General features: G+C 42.6%; 3 protein-coding genes and 1 long non-coding RNA gene across 12 annotated transcripts in view; 1 reads left to right on the top strand and 3 right to left on the bottom strand.

The window, feature by feature from the left end:
• ZNF654 (zinc finger protein 654) overlaps nucleotides 1-835 on the bottom strand; it is a 30,564-nt gene extending 29,729 nt beyond the window's left edge. The window contains exon 1 of the mRNA XM_048294161.1: nucleotides 688-835. Within this exon, the coding sequence (XP_048150118.1) occupies nucleotides 688-819 (132 nt within the window). The 5' untranslated portion in view covers nucleotides 820-835. The remainder of the gene's footprint in view (nucleotides 1-687) is intronic.
• A 527-nt stretch (nucleotides 836-1,362) lies between these two features.
• CGGBP1 (CGG triplet repeat binding protein 1) lies at nucleotides 1,363-8,584 on the top strand. Of its 2 annotated transcripts, none has more exons than XM_048289317.1 (2): nucleotides 1,363-1,404; nucleotides 3,334-8,584. In XM_048289317.1, exon 2 carries the CDS (start codon nucleotides 3,356-3,358, stop codon nucleotides 3,857-3,859), a length of 504 nt encoding a protein of 167 aa, XP_048145274.1. In that variant the 5' UTR covers nucleotides 1,363-1,404; nucleotides 3,334-3,355; the 3' UTR covers nucleotides 3,860-8,584. The 2 variants fall into 2 exon arrangements, with proteins under 2 accessions (XP_048145274.1, XP_048145284.1); XM_048289327.1 differs by having other exon boundaries at nucleotides 1,379-1,398.
• Nucleotides 7,847-16,401, bottom strand: N6AMT1 (N-6 adenine-specific DNA methyltransferase 1). 8 transcript variants are annotated; one of them, XR_007200388.1, is made up of 8 exons: nucleotides 16,226-16,401; nucleotides 15,508-15,597; nucleotides 15,015-15,105; nucleotides 14,369-14,452; nucleotides 14,121-14,262; nucleotides 13,326-13,453; nucleotides 12,623-12,939; nucleotides 7,847-9,077 (listed from the first exon to the last, which is right to left on the bottom strand). XR_007200388.1 is itself a non-coding variant. In XM_048289294.1 (7 exons), the coding sequence occupies exons 1-6, from the start codon at nucleotides 16,357-16,359 to the stop codon at nucleotides 13,347-13,349; spliced, it is 648 nt and encodes a 215-aa protein (XP_048145251.1). In that variant the 5' UTR covers nucleotides 16,360-16,401; the 3' UTR covers nucleotides 7,847-8,264; nucleotides 13,326-13,346. The 8 variants fall into 8 exon arrangements, 2 of the variants coding, with proteins under 2 accessions (XP_048145251.1, XP_048145243.1); XR_007200397.1 differs by having other exon boundaries at nucleotides 13,396-13,453; XR_007200400.1 differs by having other exon boundaries at nucleotides 13,396-13,453; nucleotides 14,146-14,262.
• An 808-nt stretch (nucleotides 16,402-17,209) lies between these two features.
• On the bottom strand, nucleotides 17,210-23,695 carry LOC125321683. The gene is made up of 3 exons (XR_007201644.1): nucleotides 23,243-23,695; nucleotides 20,947-21,070; nucleotides 17,210-17,349 (listed from the first exon to the last, which is right to left on the bottom strand). It is a non-coding gene; the product is annotated as an uncharacterized LOC125321683 (long non-coding RNA).
• Nucleotides 23,696-24,225: the final 530 nt, after the last annotated feature.

Here is a 24,225-nt window from a genome sequence, read left to right as displayed (position 1 = left end):
GACAACATGGCAGCACATTTCTTTGGACGGCAGAAGACAATCGTAGTGGTGAGGTAAGTCAAAAAGTTGATAAAATGAAGCAATTCTATATAAAATGACCTCTGGGCTGTGTTTCGGGAAGCAGCAAGTGGCGTGGCTGGGATACACCAAAGGTAACTAACGTTCCATCCACACCTGCTGATGGAAGCAACCAGGAAAAGCAACCTGTTGGTGCTTGTTACTTTGCAAGACACACCTAAAGGGCTTGCGAGGAGCACAACAATTCCGGACCCACATCAAGAAAACACTGCTTTTCAAAGGAAAAAAAAAAAAAATTATAAAACACCCTGGTCCAATTCGGTCAGCGAAACGGGAACTGTTCCCGAGGCCCTTCTTCTCTCTCTGCCTCCCTCCGCCACCCAGGCGAAGCCACCCGGAATTGTTCTGTCCGCAGCACCGGCCGCACCACGCGTGTTCCCGCAGCCGCCCCCGGCTCTCCCTGCCCGCTCCGGCCTCGCACCGGGAGCCGCCTTCCCCTCCCTTCTCTCCCCTCCGGGAGCCTCCCTGCGCGCCCGGCCCGGCCCCCGCTCCCCCGGCAGCGCCGCGGCCCGGGCCGCGCCCCGCACCCCGCTCCTCGCGGCCCGGCGGGCCCGGCCCGGCTCCCGCCGCCGCTGCCCCCGGCGCTGCCCCCCGCGCCGCGGCGCCCACCTGGCAGAAGCGGCGGCAGTAGTACTGGCTGCGGAGAAGAGCGGGCAGCCCGGCCGGAAGCCCTGGCGCCGCCAGCGCTTCCAGCTCCTCGCTGAGCCGCTCCGACTCCTGGTCGCTCTCGTCTTCCGCCATGGCGGCCCCGCCGCCCCGCGCGTACCGAGCGCCCCCGCCCCGCCCCGCCGCGCCGGAAGGGCCACCCCCGCCGCGCCGCCGCGCGTCCGGCCACGCCCCCGCCGCGCCGCGCTCCAATTGGCCCGCCTGCCCTGCCCATCAACGCCGCTCTCACCCCTGGCTCCGCCCCTTGGCATAAGCGCCCTGCGATTGGTGAAAAAGTCTCGCCGTTACTTCAGTCCCGCCTTCCCATTGGCTGCTTGCCCCGTCTGTCACGCCCCCCTCCGCTGCCGCCCGCCCGAGCCCCCGTCCGCTGCGCGCCGCCGCCCGCGCTCTGACTGGCCGGTGCACGCCTCCATCAGCGCTCTCACGCCCTCCCCCCAATTTTAATTGGGCAAAAGCACCGCCCATCTCCGCGCCAAACCAATCAGCGAGCGACTTTCGGCGCTGGGCGGGGCGGCGAGCAGCGGGGGCGGTCCGGCGGGGTGGGCGGGGCCGTGTGTCTGCGGCGGAGCGGCGCGTCCGGGCCGGCGGGGCCCAGCGCGGAGCGGGCGGCGGCGCAGCCCCGGGGCGGCCCCGGGCCGGGCGGTGGCGCGGCCGGTGCGGGTAATGGCGGCCGGCACGGGGCCTGCGCGCACCCGGGAGTGGGGAGGGGGCTGCGGGGCCTCCCGGGGAAACACCCGCGGTGCGGGGAAGGGCCGCAGCTGCGGGGCCTGGGCTGTGCCGGGCCGGGCTCTGCGCAGCCCCCCGGGCCGGGGAGGGGCGCGTTCAACCCGCGCGGGGCACAGGGCGCCGGCGGCCCGGGGAACAAACCCGGGCAAGGAACGCATCGAGTTCTGGTGCTGGCTACCGGGCGGAACCCGCCCGGTGCTTGGAGAGGCAGACTTGTTGTGCTCCTCGCCCGAGCGGCTCGTGGGGCTGGCAGCAGGGCCGGGGTGCGGTGACAGCGCTCACAGTCCAGGCCCCCGAGGCCGCCGCCTCGCCGGGAGTGTCCCGGACAGCGGATCCGTGTGCGCCGGGCACCCTGAGGTGGGGCAGGCAGCAGCCCTCAGCGAGCAACCCACGCCAAAACTTGACACCCCCAAAAAAGGCCTACCAGAAATCTTGTGTTGTGTTGTTCTCAGAATCCCCAGGAATTTTGCTGCAGTAGAACTGCAAACAGCTAGTTTGGTGGGGTGGGGGTGTTTTTGGCCTTTCAGGAGCCGAAGCAACAAGTTTGTGTTGGGTTAAGACTGGTTTTCTGCTTGATTTCAGGAAATGGTTGCTTAGGAAACTCATGTATAAAGCAACAAAAAGAATGCAGAAAGTTACATTGATGCTGGATAAAGATTGTTTAACTTGCATCAGTCAAAGACTTACAGTTCTGAAAAGTAGCACTGAGAACGAAAAAATATCACTAGGAAGGTAGCTAATACCAGGATCTTTGTTTCCTTCTTTTGCAGAAGACTGTAATCTCTTCATGTAGCAACGGCTTAAGAAAAAAAGACAATATTGAAAACAGAATTCTCTATTCCTTAGTTCCAGGGCAGGCAAAAGACATTCTGGACAGCAGAAACTGTATTTAATCTTTTTTTTTTTTAAGATGTTGCAACAGCAAACTGAGTAACAAAAGAAAACAAGTACAGAGAAGTGTATCCAGAGTATATCTGGATACTTAGAAGAAACATTTGTTGCCTTTTGGTTTTTTTTTTTTTAAGGAAATGGGTAGTTATTGTGATGACCATTCATTTTGCTCAGAAAACCTCAAACCTGAACAGACCTATTACTTTACTTCAACTTTCCTTTAAAAAGGAGATAAATTACCTTAGGTGAGATCTGCGGTAGCTACCCCATACCTCATCAACAAAAGGACACAGGTCCTGTTTGATTTCAGTGCACTTGACTGGGTTATTCCTTGCTTTGGTGACATGGTCTAGTTAAGAGTGATGTTAAAAAGTGTCCAGCTCTCATGGTTGTGGTCCTCTTTGAAAATACAGTTTCTTGTTTTACATTGCAATATATGCAATTTTATGTTCCCATTAGGCTCTTCCAGCAGTAATTGCAGTGACAAAATTATTTGCTCTAAGCTCCAAGTTTAGGTTCAATCTAATATTTGTGGTTTAAAAACCAGGGCTGTTTCCAAACAAGTGCTGGCAAAGCTTTGGTTTGGTTTTGGTTTGGGGTTTTTTTTTTTATGTTGGGGGTTACTGGCTTTTATAAGTGACAGTAATGGTTTTCTTGCTTGCTATGGACAAAATACACATTTTCAAGATGGAAACGAAAAATACTGACTCAACACAACATAAAAGTCTTCAAGAAAAGCAAAAACCCTTTTTGTTTGACTTTAAGTGATGAACAGATTGAATTTTGAGGGTTCTGTTGAGAAACTTACAAGTGTTTTACTCTGACCCACAAGGAAATTCCTCTTCCCAATTTCTCTGGAATTCTAAATTAAGAGCCTTTCAATAATAGTGCCACGAATGTGTCTTAATTATATTTTAGGTGTCAGTAGGCGCTAGGCTGGATATTGAATGTAACCATTGCTTTGTTTCCCAGCTTTGCCTGCTCGGAGGCAGCGATGGAGCGCTTTGGGGTGAAGTCGGCTCCGTCGCGGAACCGCTCCAAGACTGCTCTGTACGTGACGCCCCAGGACCGCGTGACGGAGTTCGGCAGCGAGCTGCACGAGGACGGGGGGAAGCTCTTCTGCACCTCCTGCAACGTGGTGCTGAACCACGTCCGCAAATCCGCCATCAACGACCACCTCAAGTCCAAAACACACACCAAGAGGAAGGCGGAGTTTGAGGAGCAGAACGTCAGGAAGAAGCAAAGGACTCTGACTGCCTCCCTCCAGTGCAACAGCACTGCCCAGACAGAGAAAAGCAGCGTGATCCAGGACTTTGTGAAAATGTGCCTGGAAGCCAATATCCCCCTGGAGAAGGCTGATCACCCCTCTGTGCGAGCCTTCCTGTCCCGCTACGTTAAGAACGGCAGCTCCATACCCAAGTCGGAGCAGCTGAGGAAAGCATATCTGCCTGATGGCTATGACAATGAGAACCAGCTCATCAACACTGAAGACCGTTGAGAAGAGAACTGTTTTCATCCTTGTCGTGAAGTTTTACATATTGATGGTGTGGTTTATTTTTATATTCATGCATATATACAGTGTTACATATTGATTTTACAAGCTATTTTGTATTCTTGTAGAAATGACAATCTGCTCCTGAACTTAGTGGTGTGCCACAGATTGTTGCTAACTCTGCTGTGGACTTCAGAGCTACATTGATGTAGAGCTCGTGAGGAATGTAGGGAGCATCCCTGGCATACACCTGATCTCTGTTCAATCCAGCTGTAACTGAGGCTGAGAAAAAGGCACTTGAATGGAGGACCCCACTTCACAGTGCATCCAAGAAGATGGTGTGGTAGGGATTGCTAATCATGGCAGTGGATTGCTTTGTCCGGTATCCTGTCCCTGAGTGACCAAGAAGAGGTGCTGCACCTGTGAAATGCAAGAAGCTCTAGGATGGTTAGTTAAAGTATCACTGCTCTGTTGGGGGAGGACTATTGCAACTTTCTATTCAAGCTTGGTTTACGTTTTGAAACAGGAAACATTTTTCTTCTAGAACACTCTCTGACGCTGTTTGGTGCAACTGTGGATGTATTCATTATCCAGCTTAACCAGCCAGTCTCTTGTACTGACCTCTGAACTCCACTATTCTCATAAGGCTGGGAGTTCTGCAGGTTTGCCATGTCTGCTTTTCTAAAATCATTGTTCCCCTGTCTTGATTTCACATGCCTCCTTCCATTTCAGTGCCAACATTTGAAAGCTGAGTAGACAAACCAGTAACTTGAGTGTGGTTTGCAGTGCAGTTGCTGTCAAGGGAAACTTATGCTGGACCAAGTCCTTAGCAGAGAGGATTAATGCCTTTTTCCTACTAACAGGACTAAGCTAAATCTAAATTGGGGATGACAGAGGCACTAAATTGAGGAGATGGGAAGGATTTTCATTGTGCACAGGAGAAGAGGCTGCTCCATCTCTCCCTGAAGGTCCTTTGCACCTCTGGCCTTGTCATCAGCCTTTCAGTCAAGGGAGGTAAAGGGATTAAAACAGTTTTTAAAGCAGTTACTGCAAAGGCTTTTCAGTACTTGTAAGCACAAGTAGGAAGGCACATACACTTTGAACTTATACTGGAATTACAGACACGGGCTGTATTTCTTACTCTGTGCCATGGCCACATCTATTGGACTGGCAAAAATTAAAATGGGAAATTGAAGAATTTCAATAATGTTACCCTCTCCAAAAACCTAGTAAACTCTTACTGAGCTATTCCAAATTATGATGCCAAATAGTTCACCTCATGCAAGTGTTCTATGAAGGTTTTGAAGGAAATGAGGGAGTATTGTGCAAAGTGCTGGAATACAACTGACCTCTGCCTGCTCTAGATCTCCTGGAGATGCTCTGGGTTCAGAGGTGCCAAGCATCTCCTGGGAGCACAGGAATCCTCCTTCTCAATGGGTACCATGGCATAAGAATGCTTTAACTCCCAAGGGTGGAGCCAGTTGTCCAGCTTCCTTTCCCCAGTAGAGTTTCACAGCAGTTTATTTACAGCAATACCAAGGAATTGCTGAAAAGAGACAAAATGACCAGGTTATTTTGGGTTTGGAGCTATTTCCCCAGCTGTATCTAGAGCAGTCTCCTTTGCTGGGCTGAGAGAGACTTACGTACTTAGTAACAACTGGGTTTTTGTGCAATTAGCTCTGCAGAAATGCACTTGTGTTCCATGTCCTGCAGCCTCCTGCTATTAAACCTGCTGGAATAAATGGACAAAGCTAAGAAGCACGTGGTTTCTTATCCATGTGCACCAGTCCAGGGGTGCTCAGCCCACTGCTGGTCTAGGACTTCAGACAGAAATAAACAGTAGCAATTTTTTAATCTAATCCTAGAGATCAAGATATGCCTTCCTAGTATCATTTTTTTATTGCACAAGCTTGGGTTTAGCTTAAAATCCTTAACTGCCTTGGGCTAGAACTGTTTAATAAATCTTCTGAAGCCAAGTGAAAAGTAAACTGCCAATAGCCTTTTCTGTCCTGACAAGAACTGAAAGTATTTTCTCACAGCTGCTGTTTCCTTACAGTGAAACAACGTGCTTTAAGTTTTAGTCTTTTTTGAAACCTTCGCAGAGCTATCTTAGAATTGAAGCAAATGGAAAATAATGGCATATTGAGAAAACAAAAACAGCTAGAGAAATGGGATGATTAAAAGGTAGGAATTTGGGCTACTTCACTCAGTTTTTGCTAACACGGGATTTTCCAGGCTGCATGCATAATGATTTTATACAGGATTTGATGCTGTATGTTCTTCCCTTGACTGACAAACTGACAGACATTTTGAAATGCTTCATGGGAACATTAAATAGGCTCTTGCATAATTAAAAAAAAAATCAGGTTACTTTCAGATTTACAGTTTTACATAAAAAAGTTGGCAAGTGTAATGAACTCAGTTTGCAGGACACCGCTGTCTTAATAATAGGATGTTTTCATTTAAAAATGAAGCCACAACACTTTTCAAGCTTTTTTGGAAATCAAGATCTTGACCCATTGCAACAAACGTTAATAATGGAGTAAAACTATGAAAAAGAAAGCACTTCCATGTAATCTAGAAAGAATAATGAGTAAGTAAGTTTAGAATCATGAACATAACCCAAGTCATCTTTCAGAGAAAATAAGAGTAAGTGGTTGCATTCTGTCATGAAACAAGAGTCCTGCAAACATTCAGAGCATCATTTTGCCAGTATGGCTACAGTTGGATAAAACAACTTTCTTTTAACTGCTGTTGATCTCAGGGAAGATTTACAGCAGTAGTTTTCTCATGTATAAAGCTAAGTAATAACTAAATCCTAGTTTAGAGGCTGTGGTGAAGTTGTTTGAACAGTCTCCGTGGGGGTTTAATTTCTTGTGCAAGAATGTATTTCCTATAAAGAAGAAAACTCTCAGAAGTAAAGGGAGGATGATGTCTGCTTTTCACTTTACATCCGTATGTAGGGACAAGCTCTAAGGGATACTTTTTGCCAGGTGGCTTTATGAATATATTTGAACTCTAAATGTAATAGTAAAATAATTAAAAGAAGCGATATCTTCTTCTCTAACCAATACTTAAATTTAGCCAAATTAGCTAAAATTACTGCCAAGTGTTTTCCTTGAAACAACACTTGCAAAGAGTAAAATACAAACAGGAGCATTCTTTGTTGTTTGACTCCTTACATGGACACACCATGATAGTTTCAGCTTGCATGTTCTTGAAAAAACATGAGCAAGCTTCAAAATTTTTAATCATTTTGAAGCCTGTAATTTGGCAGCTCCCATGGGAAGGTGCAGCATTCAGCATAATGAAAGGGAAATCTGTTTTTCAACAGAGAGAGAAACTTGTTCTGCAAAGTATGGGATATTCTCATGATAGAAGGGCTGTTTTGAGCCAGAGCCCCTCTGAGCAATTCTGTTGAGCTGAAGAGTGAGATGCTCCCTGTTCGGTTTTGCAGCATAATGAGCTGGTTTTCAGGAAAAAGGAAAAAAAAGCTGGAAGTTTGGCAAGGATAATCTCTATTTATATTTACATATAAAGAGAGGCAAGGCTCACTGTTGTTGCATTCACATTGTACTCACTGCTACTTTGTGTAATTTGAGTGCTTGTTGTCTTTGTACAATTTTAAAGTCGTGTCTAACTTTCAAAATATTTTTATTTTAACAAAGCTTCTCACTGTAATAGTGCTATTAGAGTTTAGTCTCTTTCGGTCTAATGAAGATGCTTTATTTTTGTTTTGGTGGTAGGGATGTTTTGTTGATGGTGAGTGGCCACAGAAATGGTTTTATTTAAAAAAAACAAGTCATGAACTTAAGATTAGGTACTAGAGTGAGGCTGAAGATATCTGGGTCCTGCAGTGCCACAAGACTTCCTGTAGGAACAGTAAGACCAGAGTAAGTGATTTAAGTTTTTATATTAAAACAATACTGAAGAGAAATACTTTACATTGTAAAGTTTTCACTTGGTAATGAAAATCGGTCTCTTTAAAAGAAATAAAGGTATTCCTTTTTTATAGAATTTATGCATGATCTCTTATTTTACCAATCAAGTGCATCAAGAACATGTGGTAGTTCACATAGTGTGGTGTAATATAAGACAGAAGAAATGGATGGGGACAGGAAAAATTAAGGAGCTGCTGTTGTAGCTTAAGGTTGTATCAAATATTGAAGCAGCTGGTTGATTTATCTGTGCAATGACACTGAAGTCTGTTTCAGGACTGGTTGTACAAATCTTCTGTTTCGTGTCAATTCCTGAATTTTCTTCATGGTGACAGAAATTCCCTAAGGATGCCTTCTGCTCCAAGTGAACACCAGGTGGAATGATCATTGTGCATTTTGACACTTCAGTAAACGATTTGTAGGTACAGGTTCTTGCAACTGTCCAAGGCCTCAGATCTTTTCAGGAAGGGCTTCTGCAATGTGGAAGAATCCAAAAAGGTCACAGTTTGATCCCTCTCCCTTGGGGACTTCATGAAAATTGAGCAAATAACATCAACCCATCAAAAATTATCATCAAGTGTGGGTTTGATTGTTTACACATTTATTTTCCTGAATTCTGACTTGTCTTGACATCTCATAATGGATCAATGATAAATTCAGGCAACCTCTTGACTGATGAATTTATGAATCATTACTTTCTCATTTTCAGTCATTTCCAGGTCACAGCACATTAAGATCAAGTGCTTTTTGTTGTGAAGTGGAAAAGCAGAATAAACATACCCTTTGTAAAGTTTTCTTGTGTGGACAATTCCTGTATGAAACAGCATGTGCACACTTGCAAAATCAATACATCAGTGAGGATTTGTGTGGAAGCTGATGCAGAACCAGGTGAAGCAAATATTTAAAGTAATTCGGCTATGCTACATTTTTATGGTGACATTTTACTTTTTTAACTGAATCAAGGCAGTTCAACCCATATCCAGGATGCAGTAGGATCAAGTACACATAACTTTCAAGCCACAGTGATATTGATAATTAGGTTTGTTATTTGCATAGGCTGGAGAACAGACAGCCTGTGGCAGTTCTGCTTTTTTTTTTTTTCTCATCCCACCACTTCTTTACAAGGGGTTTGGAATTTGTGGCTCATGTGGTGGCGGAGGCCTCCTCTTTCATATCCAACAGCAGGGAGCACATCTCAGGTAGAAGCAGAAAGTGCAGGATGAGAGTTGGGATACAGGAGCTACTGCAGCTCAGCTGAAGATACTGTTCAGTAGTTCTGTTCAGAGCTGGAAGAAGAGTAATTGGGGGCTTTAGAGGTTCTTAGGAGGGGTATGTATATTGGTTTGCCTCAAGTGGTTTTTTATCGGTCCTCCAGTGTACAAAATAGCTCTCAAATTCAGCATTGGATTTCACCGCAGTAATTGAGACCTTCTCACCTTAATTCTTCTATAATTAGTTTTAAATTGCTTCCTCCCTCCCCTTCTTTCTGAAGCCTGTCATTACCTCAAGATAAATCCAACAGCTACAGTACCCATGGTTGCCCTTAGGGAAGTGTTTTACAGACAGCAAACCCCCGAGTGGAGCTTTACCCAGCTCTGGATTGAATGAACTGACCCCCCTTGTGAGAGCACCCAAGCTCAGCCTACAGTTCAGAACCTGGCTCAAGATGTGTGCTTTGGTTCAGCAAGGCTCAGCTCATCTCCTGAAACTGAAATTGTTGAGGGAAAAGCAGGGAGATGCAGACAATCTCATGTTCTGAAGGAGGAAAGGACTTGTATTGAAATGAAGGAGCTGATCCCTCTTTTAACAAGGAATGACAGGAGTAAGGCCTGGAATGGGCTGCAGGGGCCACCTTGGCTGGTGCAGCAGCAAATCCTGAGAGCTCTGTGATCACCAGTGGCAGAAAAGGAGCTGATGGGACACTGAAACGCTGCTGCTCCTTTAAGGCACTAAAACCTCCTTCATGCAGTATTAAAAGGTAATTTTCAGCAGACTTCCTGCAGCCCACTCTCAGAACGCTGTGTCTCACTCTGTGGTTTCCTGCAAACAGGAAAAATGCAGCCCCGAAATAGAACTTTCGTCTTGTCAGAAGAAAAACTGAGGTGGGACAGAAAGAACATTGCATAGATTATGGTTGGGATTTTTTCTTTTCACTTGCATTCAGTAAAGTAGCAACAGGCATGAGAAAGGGGACTGCATCCAGTGAAGATAGTTTCTCCCTATAGCAATACTCAGGTCTGAATTTCACCCTGTATTTTTGGAGCCTCTTCCTCCAAAATAATAGTATCCAACACAGAGAACTGTGCTAGTTGTTATGTTTAAATTGAATTGGTTCTTTAAATTCAATTGCACTGAATAAGGCTTTTTCAATACCTGGGGGCTGTTAGGGTTCAGCAAAGTTACTGAGTTACTACAGACAGTGCAAATCAGTGCCCAGCTGGTGACATCTTTTTCTGCCAATCCCCTTTCCTAACTTAGGATTAGGACTCTCATTCCTTCCTTTGACAAATACTTATATTTATTTACCATTTACTATCCCTTGAAATATGCTTTTAAAGCAAAACTAGACTCTTGCAGTGCCTCAAATCCATGGACTGAGTTAAAAACAATTAAAAAATCTAAATTACCATTTGGAGATCGAAAATATCTCATTTGTATCTTAATGATATAATAAAAATAGAATGGCTCAAGGTGGTAATTAAGTCTCAACAAGAGAATAACTTCCCTGAATAACCAATTTTTCTCTCTGAGCTGGCTGTGGATGCAGCCATTAGGTGTCTTCACTGCACAAAAATGCAATTTGTGGTAGGAGTGTTTTGGCTCAAGTGGAGCCCTGCTGTGTGTGCAGTTACACTCAAGGAGTTTTCTTCCATAAATATTTTGCCTATAGGCTGGATTGGAATTTTTGTCAGCTTTTTCAGTTCCTCACAAACATCAGTATCATTGTCCTGATCATCATGCACTCAATCCAAACACAAAAATTTTGATAGAAAAAAAGAAATCCAAACATAACATTTCAGAAAGTTGTTCTCTTTTGTTTTCTCCAAACTATTACTCTGGGAAAAAAAACCTGGTAATTTAGACTTTGGTAGGCATTTGCATTTTAAGCAGAAGTGATAATTGCTATATACAAAATTCCTGTTTGACTTCAGTTTGGTTCTAACTTTATGAAGAAACTTTGCATGGGCAGAGGTTTTGGGGAAGGTTCAGCTAGGTGCTTCAATGTCTTAAAAATATTTAGGGGGAAAAAGTCTTAAGGACATGCTGAAAACGCAACACACAAAATCCAAATTACTTGTCCTTATGAAGATGCTGAGAACAAGCAGCAGAAACAATCATCCCTTATAGTACAGATTACTATAAATTAAGGCATTAGTGCAAATTGAGACAATTCAGATGTGTTTGACATCTACCATCTTGTGAATAGTGAATTTTTTCAGCTTCTTAGCTCATTAATGTTGAATTAATCATACAGAAGCAGTGAACAAGTTTAAAATCCTGCTGTGCATCTCTCCTCTCTGCTATATTGCTTCTTGTAAAATCAAAGCCTCACTTGCAGGAGCATCTTTCAAAAATCAAAAAAATCTGCAGCTTTGTTCATTGTACTGAGGGGACCCAGGAGTCAGAGAAGGAAAAAAGATGTTTTTTAAACCCCCAGGACCATCTTCTCTTTCCAATCCCTAGAGAATAAAGGTCTCTCCAGTCATGCTGATAAAAAGGATATTCCTGAACATTCTTCTGGTAATGCTGGCTCAGAGCAATTATCAAGTTTACAATAAGATGTGGCCTCATAATTAAACCTGTCTATAGCTATTAAACATTACATGTGGAGAACAGAAACCAAAGCAGTGCTCAGTGCACCCTGGAGATAATATGTCTTACTTTATTACCATAGCAGAGCTTCCTAATTTAATTGAAGAGGATGATAATGATAATAATAGAGAAATACTCAGTAACTGTGCAGATAAGAACTCCAGCACCTGAGGACCAAATACATTTTGCATCATGGCCAAAGGCTCTTCCTATAAAGGGTCTGCAGCAGTTTTTGAATAAGAGGGTCTGCTAATTTGGACTGATGTGAGGACTGTATTTGCCCAGTATACTCCTAATATAATTTTTATTTTCTTTTGTTTAATGAGATTATTTTGTTTCAAGTTCTTCTTGGCTGCTGTCGTCCAGGAGACGTAAGTGTTACCATGGAAAGGAAGAAAATCCTACAAAAAAGCTTAGAGCTGCTGCAATGGATGCACTCAACTGCTGTTCGAACATCTCAGATACATCCACTGATGAATTGGTCAACACTGATAAAGCACTGCTAAAATGATACAAATTACTACAAATACCAAAATGATGTTTATAGGAGCATCGGAGAGAAAACTCTTGCAAGTCAGTCTCTACAGAACCATGATGGAAATAATTTTTTTCAGTGTACATCCATTTTATCCCTAAGTTTTTCCAATCTTGTTTGGGTTTTATTTTGGTCAAAAGTAAGCTGGGAGTTGAAGCCAACTTATTTAAGCTTTGTATGTTGCAGAGCTATCCAGAGACAAAACAACGAGAGCCCCAGAAAACCCACAGGTGTACACCAGAAAAACTACATTACTGCTTCTTTAAAATGGGGGGAAAAGAAGTGAAAAGGAATAAAATTCAATTCTATTTGCAAAATTACATTCCTCAAAAAAATCCCAGTGGTGATATACAGATGTACAATTACTAAAATAAAATTTTCCATCATTCCTTGAGGAGCCTTCTCTGAAGTTCGGGGAAGGTGTTTAATGAGTTGCAGAACTGTTGTGCTCATTACAAGGAAGAACTGGAGAATCCTCCTTACCTGCTGCTGGAATATCTTTGTATGTTGGGAGAGACGAGAAGTTCAGTACCCTGAATAGTACAGCAGCAAAGTATCAAACAGGTATGTGAGAACAAATGAAACAGCTCTTAACTCTGTCTTCACATTTTGCATTGTAACAAGTGCCACTGTATTTCCATCTGTGCATTGATCCAAACTTCCACCAAATGCTTTTGTGGTGAACTCTGACCATCTGTGTATTTTAACCAGGCTCTTTCTTCTTCTTTGAAGGTCAGAGGGAGGTGGAAGACTCTGGTTCTTAACCATGGCCAAAGTGATCTGTGCTGAGAATGCTGATCCTGGGAGAGGAAAGAACTTTTTAGGCCAACAGAAGGATATCTTAATATTGCTGCTTGCAAACTTGCAGTTTGTTGTGAATGTTGATGGTGTAAAATGACCATGATTCTGACCAATGACAACTGAAGACTACAAATTAAAAGTGATACATGTGCATGGCATGTAAAAGTGAGACTCTGTTTGGTGTGTGGGATTGGTTATGTCAGAGGATATTAGATCATTATGACACCCATTGATATTTTGTTCCCTAGTTCAGTTTTGGGGTTCATTTTTTTCTTGATGTTTTGCTTATATGAATAGGTTTCTGCCATTAACAGAGGGCAGATTGCATTCACTTCAGTGTTTCCCAGCTGACAACTCTGTGTTCAATTTTCTTCATGCCTACTACCTGGAAGGTGAAGAGAAGTTATCAAGACTTCCTAAATCTAAGGATAGTCAGCATCTCTTGTCCTGCTTGCCTGGAAAGTACTCGTGTGCCTTTCAAGCCACCTTTCTTCATTGTTTCCAGAATTTCATCTGTAATGGAAAGTGCACTGTTTATAAATGAGTAGAAATTGCTTATAAAAGACAGTTCTAAGGTAATCCCTCAAGCTGTAAAGCAAAGTTTATAAACTGTCCTCTTACCCTTTCAGGCAGGAATTTTTATGCAAAATAATCTCCCACCAAGAACAAATAAAGCTCATAATTTACAAACTGAAGTTCAGTATTTTGCTAGAATTCTGTATGAAGCTAAACCGTAGGAGAAAGTGACATTTGTAGCATCGTCTCACAAAAGCTGCCTAATAAATCAGGTGTGAACAATAATCTTGACATTACATGATCACTTGTGGCCATTAAGCATTAGATCAGAAGAAACAAATCCAAATCTTTTCTCTACACCTGTAAAATGAAAATCACATTTCCAACTAAGCCTTTTAGGTTAACACCACCATTTTCTTCCATAAGAAAGAATTGGCCTGGCTTCATTAATTATTTCAGACTTAATTAACTCACCATTCAGACTTGGAACTGAACTCTTGCAGAGCTGCTGGGGTCCTACACACTTTCATTTTCCAAACTAGCTTGGGGAGTTCTTAGTTTTGATAAATGTGCTTGCATTTTGGGTCTAGCTGTGATCAGCATTTTGATTTATACCATGTTAAACCTGGTTTGGCACATTTCAATATCCTAGGGCAGTGATCACCTGGATTATTTTCTTTAATTGTTACCAAGTAGAATAATCCTCCTGGTGAAAGCAGGTCTGGTACTAATGGGAAAACTCTATCCATTACTTCTCTGCCCTGTTTGCCACCAGCCCAGGATGCCTCTATTCCACGGCTTTTCACCTAGCAAGAAGGAAAGCAAAGATTGTCATAATACCGAATGATTGAAGTGTCCCAACAAGTGACAGTAGCAATACCATTTTTACTCTGTATTTCAAATTTTTCCTACCTCTTCAGAAGGTGTTACCACATATGGTGGGTTAAACAGCAGTAGATCAACCTTCCCATTTAACCTTGGAGATAATCCTTTGACCTGTAGGTGAAGTTGATGATTCTTTTGTGTGGGGTTTCTTTTTGGAAACATGAAGAATGCAAATATTTTGTAAAAATGCAGTTACATAGTGCAGTTGGTCAGCCATTTTAAATCCAATTTATTGTTGCCTATCTATATAATCTTTTATAAACATATATATTCAGGATTAAAGAGATGAGAAAATTATCTTTTCTCCATATCAAATGTTGTGAGAAATCAAAAGTAACAATATATGTAAGTTCTCATTAAATCAGAAAAGGCTGAGAATGAAGAACTGCATAACTTTAGACAAAGGGCTATAATGTCAGGCCACTACAGAATTCCTTATCCAGGATTTTCCAAACTATATCTACAGATTTTTTTTAAAAGTAATTCAATAAATGTTCAGAGCTTAATTTTGAATTTTAGAGCTTGAGTAGTTTGCTAGGGTTTTTTTGCCTTGGCAGGGGGTGATGTCCAGAGGTCCCTTCCAACCCTAACTATTGTGTGACTCCATGATCTCCAGTAGGTATAAAAAATTATACAAACTATGAAGGGGATACTATTGAAACATCTCTCTTACCAAGTCAGTAATGACAGGCTGCAGGTGAACATTGTTAAGCAGAGCTGTCTCCTGGGTACAGTAAGCTGCCATGGGGTTGATATCTGTGCATCTAAAAGGGAAATATTACAAAGTGTAAGCTGTAGGCTACTGTACCTGGAAGTTTAACCCTATGAACCACAACCTAATTTACAGAATCACAGAATACTCTGAGTTAAAAGGGACCCACAAGGATTCCGCCGAGCAAACACAAGTGTAGGCTTAGCAATTTGTCTGAGAAATGGGAAAATGGATTTCTAGTCACAGCACTACTTATTTGTTACAGAACCCGAAGTAAATAATTCAGGCTGCACCATAATCTCCGAAATGCTCAACAGACTCTCTTTGCTTTGATTTGTGTATCTACAGAATTGAGAAAAGAATAGTTTTTAAAATGTGAAAATGAGAAATATATATGAGAGGGCTAAGCATCCTTTATTATTTCATGCAACAGTTTAGGTGCTGTTATACTTACATGTACAGTGCACTGGGTCCAAGGATGGAAGAAGCCAGAAATGTTGAAACCACACCAGATCCAGATCCTATTTCAAGGCAGATCTCGACTCTAAAGAGAGAAAACTCTGGATGACTTCTGTTTGTAACATACAAGAGCACTGAAACAGATACAGAATTGGTGAAAACAGTGTTACAGATCACGCTGTCGTCCCAAACAAGCTAAAGTAAAGAATCATAGACTATCCTGAGCTGGGAGAGACGCACAGGGATCATCCAGTCCAACCCCTGGCCCTGCACAGACACCCCAACAATCCCACCCCGTGCATCCCTGGCAGCGCTGTCCAAACACTTCTTGAGCTCTGTCAGGCTGATGCTGCGACCATTCCCTGGGGATTCTTTTCCAGTGCCCCACCAGCCTCTGGGAGAAGAGCCTTTTCCTGATATCCACCCTAACCCATCCTGACACAGCTTCAGGCCGTTCCCTCAGGTCACAGAGAGCAGGATCAGTGCTGGCCCCTCCGCTGCCTCTCATGACGAAGCTGCAGACAGCGATGAGGTTTCCTCTTCTCCAGGCTCAAGAAGCCAAGCGCCCTCAGCCCCTCCTCGCACGGCTTTCCCTGCAGCCCTTCCCCATCTCCGCAGCCTCTCTGGACGCTCTCTAATGGCTCTGACGCCCCTGTGACAGCAATCCCCCCTCAGCTCACCCCTCCCCGGCTCCCCTGCCTGCCCTGCCGTACCGAGCCTCCCGCAGGCTGCCCGCGTCCCGCTCCAGCGCATCGAGCAGCAGGAAGGTGTCCTCGGCCGGCTCGTACACGTCCCGAAAGGGCCCCCGCGGCCCCAGGTGCCCGTACCGCGGGGTGGGCAGCGCCATCCCGGCCCGCCCGGGCCCGCATCCGGGGGAAGGGGAGGGACAAGGGGAGGAACAGGGCGCGATGTGCCCGCCCCTCCTCAGCGTTGCTCGGTGGCGCTCAGATGTGCTAGCCCTAAAATTTCGGCAGGTGTGGTGGCGTCTGATCACACTTGACCGTGTGTTAAACACCCTCAGTGTGTCAGCGTGCACAGCGGTCCCCCCGCGGGGGCCCCTGAGGGCGGACAGGGAGGGCGCTGCTGCTCCTGCTCCTCCTGTCGGCGTCGGCTGCACGAATGGGGTTTCCATCACGAGAACGGCCACAGGGAGTCAGCACAAACCCAAGGGAAGGAGGTGCTGAGGAAGCTTCTGAAACGCACGGGGGAAACCCTTATGCAAAAAAGCTCTATCTTCTTGTCATAAAAAGACTATATTTCTGTGATTCTTAGCCAGCAACACTCGACAGCATCTTTACATACCGACCCTGTGAACTTCAGAGTCACAGAACCCCGGAATGCTTTGGGGTGGAAGGGACCTTAAAGCTCATCCTATTGCACCCTGCCATGGGCAGGGACACCTTCCTCTAGCCCAGGTTGCTCCAAGTCCCAATGTCCACCCTGGCCCTGGACTCTTCCAGGGATTCAGGGGCAGCCACAGCTTCTCCGGGCAGCCTGTGCCAGGGCCTCCCCACCCTCACTCCGTAAAGAATTTCTTCCTAATATTCACTCTAAACGTGCTCTCTGTCCATTTGAAGCCATTCCTTGTCCTGTCACTCCAGGCCCTTGTAAACTGTCTCCATCCTTCTTGCAGGCTCCTTCAGGTACTGAAGGCAGTTAGATCATCCCGAAGCCTTTTCCAGGCTGAATAATCCCAACTCTCCCAGCCTTTCCTCCCAGCGGAGCTGCTCCAGCCCTCTGATCATCCTGGTGTCTGCTCTGGACTCTCCAACAGCTCCAGGTCCTTCCTGGGCTGGGACTCCAGAGCTGGAGGCAGTGCTCTAACAAAAATGAGGCTCTGCAAAATTAAGAATTGAGGAAAAATTTCAGGGCACAGATGAGATTAATAATTTTCTCTACACAACAAAACCCCAAAAAATTCTGATCAAAAGCAGAAGAAAGAACTGAGCAGATTCTAATTCCCATGAAATATCCCCATTAAATATCTGTGTTGGGTTATTAATGCACTGAAGACTCAAACTTTGAATGAGGTGACTGTCTAGGTCAATGAAGGAAAAAGGTGATGTTAACCAAGTCAGTGCAATCAGATATTCAGAGATTATTATTCACAGATCTAAAGATGAGGTTTTAACTCAAGGATTGTTTTTGTCCTGTCATGGAAATGAAACTACCAAGCTTTATCTTAAAATAGGCTCCACTATCTAAAAAAAGCAATTCTAGAAACTCAGAAGTTCAGAAAATGTCAGTTTCCAGAGTAAATTTATTCATGGACCTGATCTTGTACTAATATTACCTTTTAATTTAAAATGTTACTTTCTCTTCAGGACACAATACCAGGTTTTTTTAGCTCCAAAGGAAACATAGTAGATGCTCCATTTCATCTGCCTTCCCAAAGATTTGCTTCTGTGCCAGAGAAACAAGTACTTGTAAAACATATTAAGCTTGCATAAAATTCCATTCCTTTGGCCAAATGAAGTCATGTTAGAAGACAGAATTTTGCATTGTGCCCATATTAGGAAAATTAATTCTTTGGATATATTTTTTTAATCTCTCCAGGTGGTCAAGCTTTGGAGTGCAGTAGGAGAAATGACTTCACCTTCTTCAGCTGTACTTGTTATTATTTTTGGCTGTTTCATACTTCATGAAATCTGGTTAATTATTATTGGGGGGGGTTTTTTAATACTTCTAAGTCCTTGTGGGTGAATTTTATAAAACATTTATTTTTACTGCTTATATAACGACCTACCTAAAATGTTTTTCTTGGTAGATGACTGTAATGTTTTTGCCAAAACAGATTCTATTTCAATTTTGGGAAATTGTTGGAAAGCTGATATTCCCATTTTTCAGCGGTGCCTGTGCCATGTTATTAAACTGGGCTTTATGGAGATGAAAAATTGGTCTTGACAGGAATCATAACCATTTGTTTACACTATGCTGTATGGCTTCATCCCATTTGGAATTCAGTGCCATGTCTCTCATACAGAATCCTTAACCCATGATTTCCTGTCAGCCCTCACAGGCTTCCTCTGTAAAATTCTCAAACATTTCACAGATGCATTTCCTGGAAGAGACCTAGGCCTGTGCAGGACCTGTGAATTCTCCTGTTTTGCTGCATTTGAGGAACTGGAGCCACCAGGATAACTGCAAAGACTGCTAAGAGAAGGCTGCAAGAAACCTCATAAATTCTTTCTTCAACTGAGCGAGTATCTTCCTAAAAGTAGATAATTTTCTTGCCATCATTATTTCTAATTAGAAGACAACACTTTGGTGCTCTAATAATTAGAAACCCTGTAGTTCGTGGCCTAAATACAGAGGGGATAGGTTTTATACTCACTCTTCTGGCAAGTATGTAAACTTAAGCAATTCTTTTCACAGATTTTCTTGGTGGATCTGTAGGCAAAGAGAAGTTTTGCCCTCGTCAGCCCTTGTTCTGCTTGGCTAAATAAAACATGCTCTTAAAAGTTTCCTGTCACAAGACATTATTTTCATTTCTCTTAACACACTTCTAGACTTTCTGCATTTAGGTTAAAGTCTGACTTCACCCTGAATGTGACTGGTACAAAATATTACAGATAATGCCTTACTGATGCTTTGGAGAATTGACAAGCCTCATTATCTCTTTTGGAACTTTCATGGTACATCCCAGGATCACGGCTGCACTTGCTTTGCAGAAATGTTTTTCGCCTTTTTATGATCAGATGGTTTTCCTAAGTTTTCCTCAATAATTTCCAAATTACTGACCGCAAAGTGAGAATTCTGTAGCATTTTATTGGTTCTAAGAGTTCCCTTTTTGCATGCCTATTGCTCACATTCTGATCATTTCGTTTTAAATTGATGTCTCCTGATTTCTTGTTGTCATCACAGTGATGCCAAGGATCCTCATAAAAACACTAAGCAAAATCAGCCCCAGGGGTGATATTTCAGGGAATCACCAGCATTAACTTTGAACTTGTCACTATTCCTTTTCAGTATGGTGTATGACTAACTTATAATTAAGTTTTCTGTTCACTTCATGCTCCTGCTGCCAATTCCAGCTTAGTTCATACTTTTCCATATAACATGACATCTCCAGCTGCATGGGAGTCTAAGTAGATTAATTTTTGGTGTTTAAAAATGGAGACAGACACTGCAGTAATGTAGCCAGCTGTCCTGCCTCTGCCACACGGCCAAAATCATCACTCAGCTGTTATTTTTAATTGTTGTCCCAGGTCAGTGGTACAGAGGTCCTGCTCCTTTCTTTCTTCTCCTCTTGAACACATGTCCAGACCTTTTTGCTCTAGTATTTAATATCTTCAATAGAAATGTAGAATTGTAAAATGGGTCACCTTCCACTAACCCAGCTTACTCCAAGCCCTGTCCAACCTCGCCTTGAACACTTCAAATTTTAATAATTCTTATTTTATATTATATGTTATAGCTTCTAAGACTTAGCTTTTTTAGTGATCAGTCTTTTACCCTATTTCTTTTCGACACAATATCATGCTTGAGATGGTTATTTAACCAATAAGCTTTGAAGCCTATTCCTGCTCTCATTCATTCCCTTGCTTCCATCTCTTACCTCAATCAAATATTTTCATCCCCTTCTGACCTTGGCATACTTGAATAATGGCTCATCATTAAACTAAGGCCAAAAAAAAATCATCTTTTTACTGCTTTCCTGGCTATTAAGTGAAGAGCTCTTGCTGCTGTTGATGTTAAAACCACTTGGATGTTACTAATTTCTAGTCTTTGGATAATTAACTACTTTTTTCAAGTGTCACATTTCCCAATTACCCTTTCTACCCTTCTGAGTTCCCTAACGTACCAAAAGCCAAAACATGGAGTTTATATTCCAATAAAACTCCCCATTCTCCACAGATACTGTCAGGTGAATCAGTGCTGGGTTTTACACACTGGTTTTTTGCTCAGGTGAATAGCTCCAATCTCTTTTCACTTCCTTGCTTCCCTCCTGACTGATGAAAATCCTTGCCCTTACATCATTGCTGCAATACCTCATGGCATGGCTGTGGGATTATTCGACCTGCTCAGGAGAGGTCCAGGGATGACATATTCGAGAGCAGGAGTGCTGGACACTTGTTTACAGCCCTTCCTGAGAAGATCCCAGAGTGCATGTTAAGCTTTAAAAACCAATTGCCAGCTCTTGAAGGAATTATTACATCACTCCAATGCTGAAATGCAGCTGCCTCAGGGGGAAGGCAGGGAATTTTTAATAGTGCACAAAAGTATTTCAGCACTTCAGAAGAGAAAGTGAATAATGCCATAATCAACTGAGCAGAAAGGAATGTTTAGTAAGTAGTCATATATAGTTGTTTTAACTGGATTTAGGCCAGAAGCCTGGGAAAAACTTGCTGCTAATGGCAAAAATGGAATTGGGGTTTTTAGGTCACCGATGACCAAGTCCTTTGGTTTTCATATGCATTTTAAACCACAGCACCTGAAGCAGCAGGGTCGTAGTGGAGCTTTCTTTTATAACTGGTTACCAACATTTCCTCCTTCAGTGGGCAGGAAAGATGTGTGATTTCCCCAGGAACTCACAAGAAATTAAGTTCTATCCAGGCCTGTACAGAGAAGCAGCAATGCCACAGTCAGGTTAGCAGGAGAGGAAATAAAACTGGAAATATTATTCTACTATTATATATATTGATTTTGAAGTATATAAGCATACAGATATCTGTAATGGCTATAATTAAAAATCCTATTTTATGTAATATCTGTTACCCAATGATGTATATATATATATATTTTTTTTTTTTTAATATATATATATATCATATTTTCTGTGTCCTGGTTTTGTAAAGAAGCTCATAAATAGGTGATGGAAAGCTGTTGAAGCCAGGAAAAGACTCTGACTTTCTGGAGAATAGATTAGGATGGGAGACAAGGGAAGAGTAAGAATAAAAAGTGATTGAAGCTTTTAAAATAGTGAATGTTGAAAATTACATTGTATGAAAGGAAGAAATTGAAACTCTGAGTGAATTCTTGGGAACTCATAAAATTAAAGACAAAAACGGTTTTCCCTGTCTGTATTTCCCTGTCTGTATTTCCCTGTCTGTATTTTAGTATGAAAACCTAATAAAGAGATATTTTAAAGGGTTTTTGCTTCAAAACAACCCTTGAAATGTTCTTCATAATGACATTCTGAAATCATACATTGTTCAGTCAAAAACAGAACAGCAAAATTTGGCCCATAATGAGGGATTTTATGGCAGTACAAGACAGAAGCAAACTGCCACCAATATAATCTGAGTGCAAGGGACTGTGGATGAGAGGCCATGTTTTCTATGGCTGTCCATAACTTTATATCAAGACTCGAATTACTTTTCTTAGCTTTTTTTAAGGAAAAGTAACAGAAGAAGGCACAGAAAAGCGCAACTGAAAGAAGAAACTGAATATATTGTGGGAAGGAACCTGAAGATTAGCATATTCCTGGCTGAGTTAGGCTGATCTACAATCAGAATGTGAGATTTGTGAAGCTTATTTATTTTTGGCTTGTAACATTTTCATTGGACTACACCCAAACTGAGTCTTTGTCCAGCAACAACAAGCTCCTTAAGTTGTGCGGTTTTCACACTCGCACCTGTTAATATATTTTAAAGGAAATACTAAAAATATGTTACAAGTAGAGACGTAACATATGTCAGTAAGAATGAATGAGGTGATTTAGAATTGAAACCTTCAAGGTGCCTGGTTGGTGAGCCATGCTCCAAAGCACTGCAGGTTGACCACAGCTGGATCCAGGAAAATTGCTGTGATGGATCCTTGTCACTCCTATTCCCTCACTTTGGTCTCTTAGTGTGGGGTTCAAGTTTGCAAGAAATGTTGGAAAATATTTTGTGATGTGATGGTGAGTTGAGACAAAGCCCTGGAGATCTGCATCTGCTGCATGTAAACTTGGAGGGCTGAACTCAAAGATTTTTGTCCCTTTCAGCAGCAAGTCCCCATCTGGAAGCAAAGAGGGATTTGAATTGCAAAGGCTGAGAAGTTGAGGAGCAACTCACAGGGACAAATTTCCTAGCAAGAAGAAACATAGAACAAACAAAGAAAACAATACAAATGCTCTTTGCTTTAGAAAGATCTAAACAGTTCTTGTTTTGTGTAAGATGAATTGCATTTTTTCCTTTTTTGTGAGTCTGCAAAGGTTTTCATCAGCTGTCACCTGTATCAGTGGTACTTTGGAATATGCCAGAAGATCGGGGGGTATTTGAGCTCCTTGGCACCTTTGGTGCCTAAACACAAGGGCTGCCAGCATCTTGGGGGCTTTTTGGGACCTAATTCAGGAAAGGGAAAAGGGAGTACTAAGGTGGAGTACTGCTTCTGAAGGGAGTAAATCTATGATATCCTCACTTTGCAAACAACAGCCTTTGGAAACATAGCTTTGAAATGTAATACTCTGAGTAGATGTTCAGTCAAATATTTAGAGAGAGATGTAAGTAAGCTCTAGGAGTGAAAATTTGGGAAGGGAACAGAAACTTGTAAATAGATACACAAATAAGGTCACTCTTTAATAGGTTCACGGCAATCGCACATGGAAGAAAAACATGACGGTACACGTGTTAAAGAAAGCAAAAATAATCAATCACTGGGAGCTGGGCTGGTGTAATTAGTTAATGTAATTCTCCCAAGTCAAATTAATTTTTTCTAAAATATGCTAGATATTACCATGAAACCTATCAAATAAAAATTCATACAGCCATGCTTTTTCATTGCCAGCTTAAAATAACAATACTGACCTTGGTATGAAGTAATTTCTTGAGATTAGTGACCAGCTTGGGTTAATGATCCTTGGCTGTGCTGCTGACCTTCATCTCCTCCCAGCCAGGCATTAATCCTCAGAAAATTTACTGCATCTTGATTGTTATTGTTCACACATGTCCAAGCCTCAGGAGCTGGGGCAAACATGTAAGTTGTGCTTTGCATCAAAACTCTTACAGCAAAAACCAAAGCAAGAACAGCTTTGGAACTTTAAAAAAATTGGAAAGGCAAATCATCTGATTTTGATCAAAGAATTAGTAACAGCCCTGACTGTGCACTGCTCTCTCTGTATGAGTCTTGGAGCAGTTATTGAAGAGAATTACAGAATACAAAAAATGTAGCCCTTGGCATTGACTATCAGGGTCAGGCATTCCTGAAACTGCCATCAACTTTGAATTTAAATGCCAAGTACAATATTTTGCCTTGATGCAATTCTTCCAAGTACCATCCATCCTCCTTGTGCTGGAAGTGGTGCAAATCAGAACAATACTTTTCTGAAGGTATGAAATGAGTGGGAAGGTTTTGGCTCATCAAGCCTTTTTCACTACCCATGGGTCACATAATTAATTCTTGCACTTAGCTACAGCTTGCAGAGGGAGATGATGAGGCAGAGGGTTTGCCTAAGACCTTATAAAAAACCATATGTAGAGTTATAATTAGAAAATGAGATGTTTCTAGTGAATACTGATGTTGGTGTTCATTCCTGAAGACTTTTTTCTTCACTGTGCTAAGGATGTGATATTTATTCACCTGATGATGGTGAACAAACCAGAGTTACCTTTTCTAGCACCAAGGATTTCATCAGAGCTCCAGATTCAGAAACAAATAGGAAGAAAAATAGGTGATATGATCCTCCTTTCTACAGTTGTTTGAACTGGCAGTTCTGGGGGAAAAAAAAAAAAAAAAAAGAAATGACACAAACCCCATGACTGAAATCAGACATAAATACTTCACTGTATCA

This window comes from Corvus hawaiiensis, chromosome 2 (genome assembly GCF_020740725.1).
Source record: "Corvus hawaiiensis isolate bCorHaw1 chromosome 2, bCorHaw1.pri.cur, whole genome shotgun sequence".
Taxonomy (NCBI): domain Eukaryota; kingdom Metazoa; phylum Chordata; class Aves; order Passeriformes; family Corvidae; genus Corvus; species Corvus hawaiiensis.
Note: the sequence above shows the minus strand (reverse complement) of the source record. Positions and strands in the feature narration are given on the sequence as shown.

Coding starts and splice junctions, on each gene's coding strand:
- CGGBP1 (XM_048289317.1), top strand. CDS start 3,356: ATGGAGCGCTTTGGGGTGAAGTCGGCTCCGTCGCGGAACCGCTCCAAG.
- N6AMT1 (XM_048289294.1), bottom strand. CDS start 16,359: ATGGCGCTGCCCACCCCGCGGTACGGGCACCTGGGGCCGCGGGGGCCC. Junction 15,106..15,507: donor GGACCCAGTGCACTGTACAT/GTAAGTATAACA, acceptor TTTCCCTTTTAG/ATGCACAGATATCAACCCCA. Junction 14,263..14,368: donor TGGTAACACCTTCTGAAGAG/GTAGGAAAAATT, acceptor CCTTCTTGCTAG/GTGAAAAGCCGTGGAATAGA.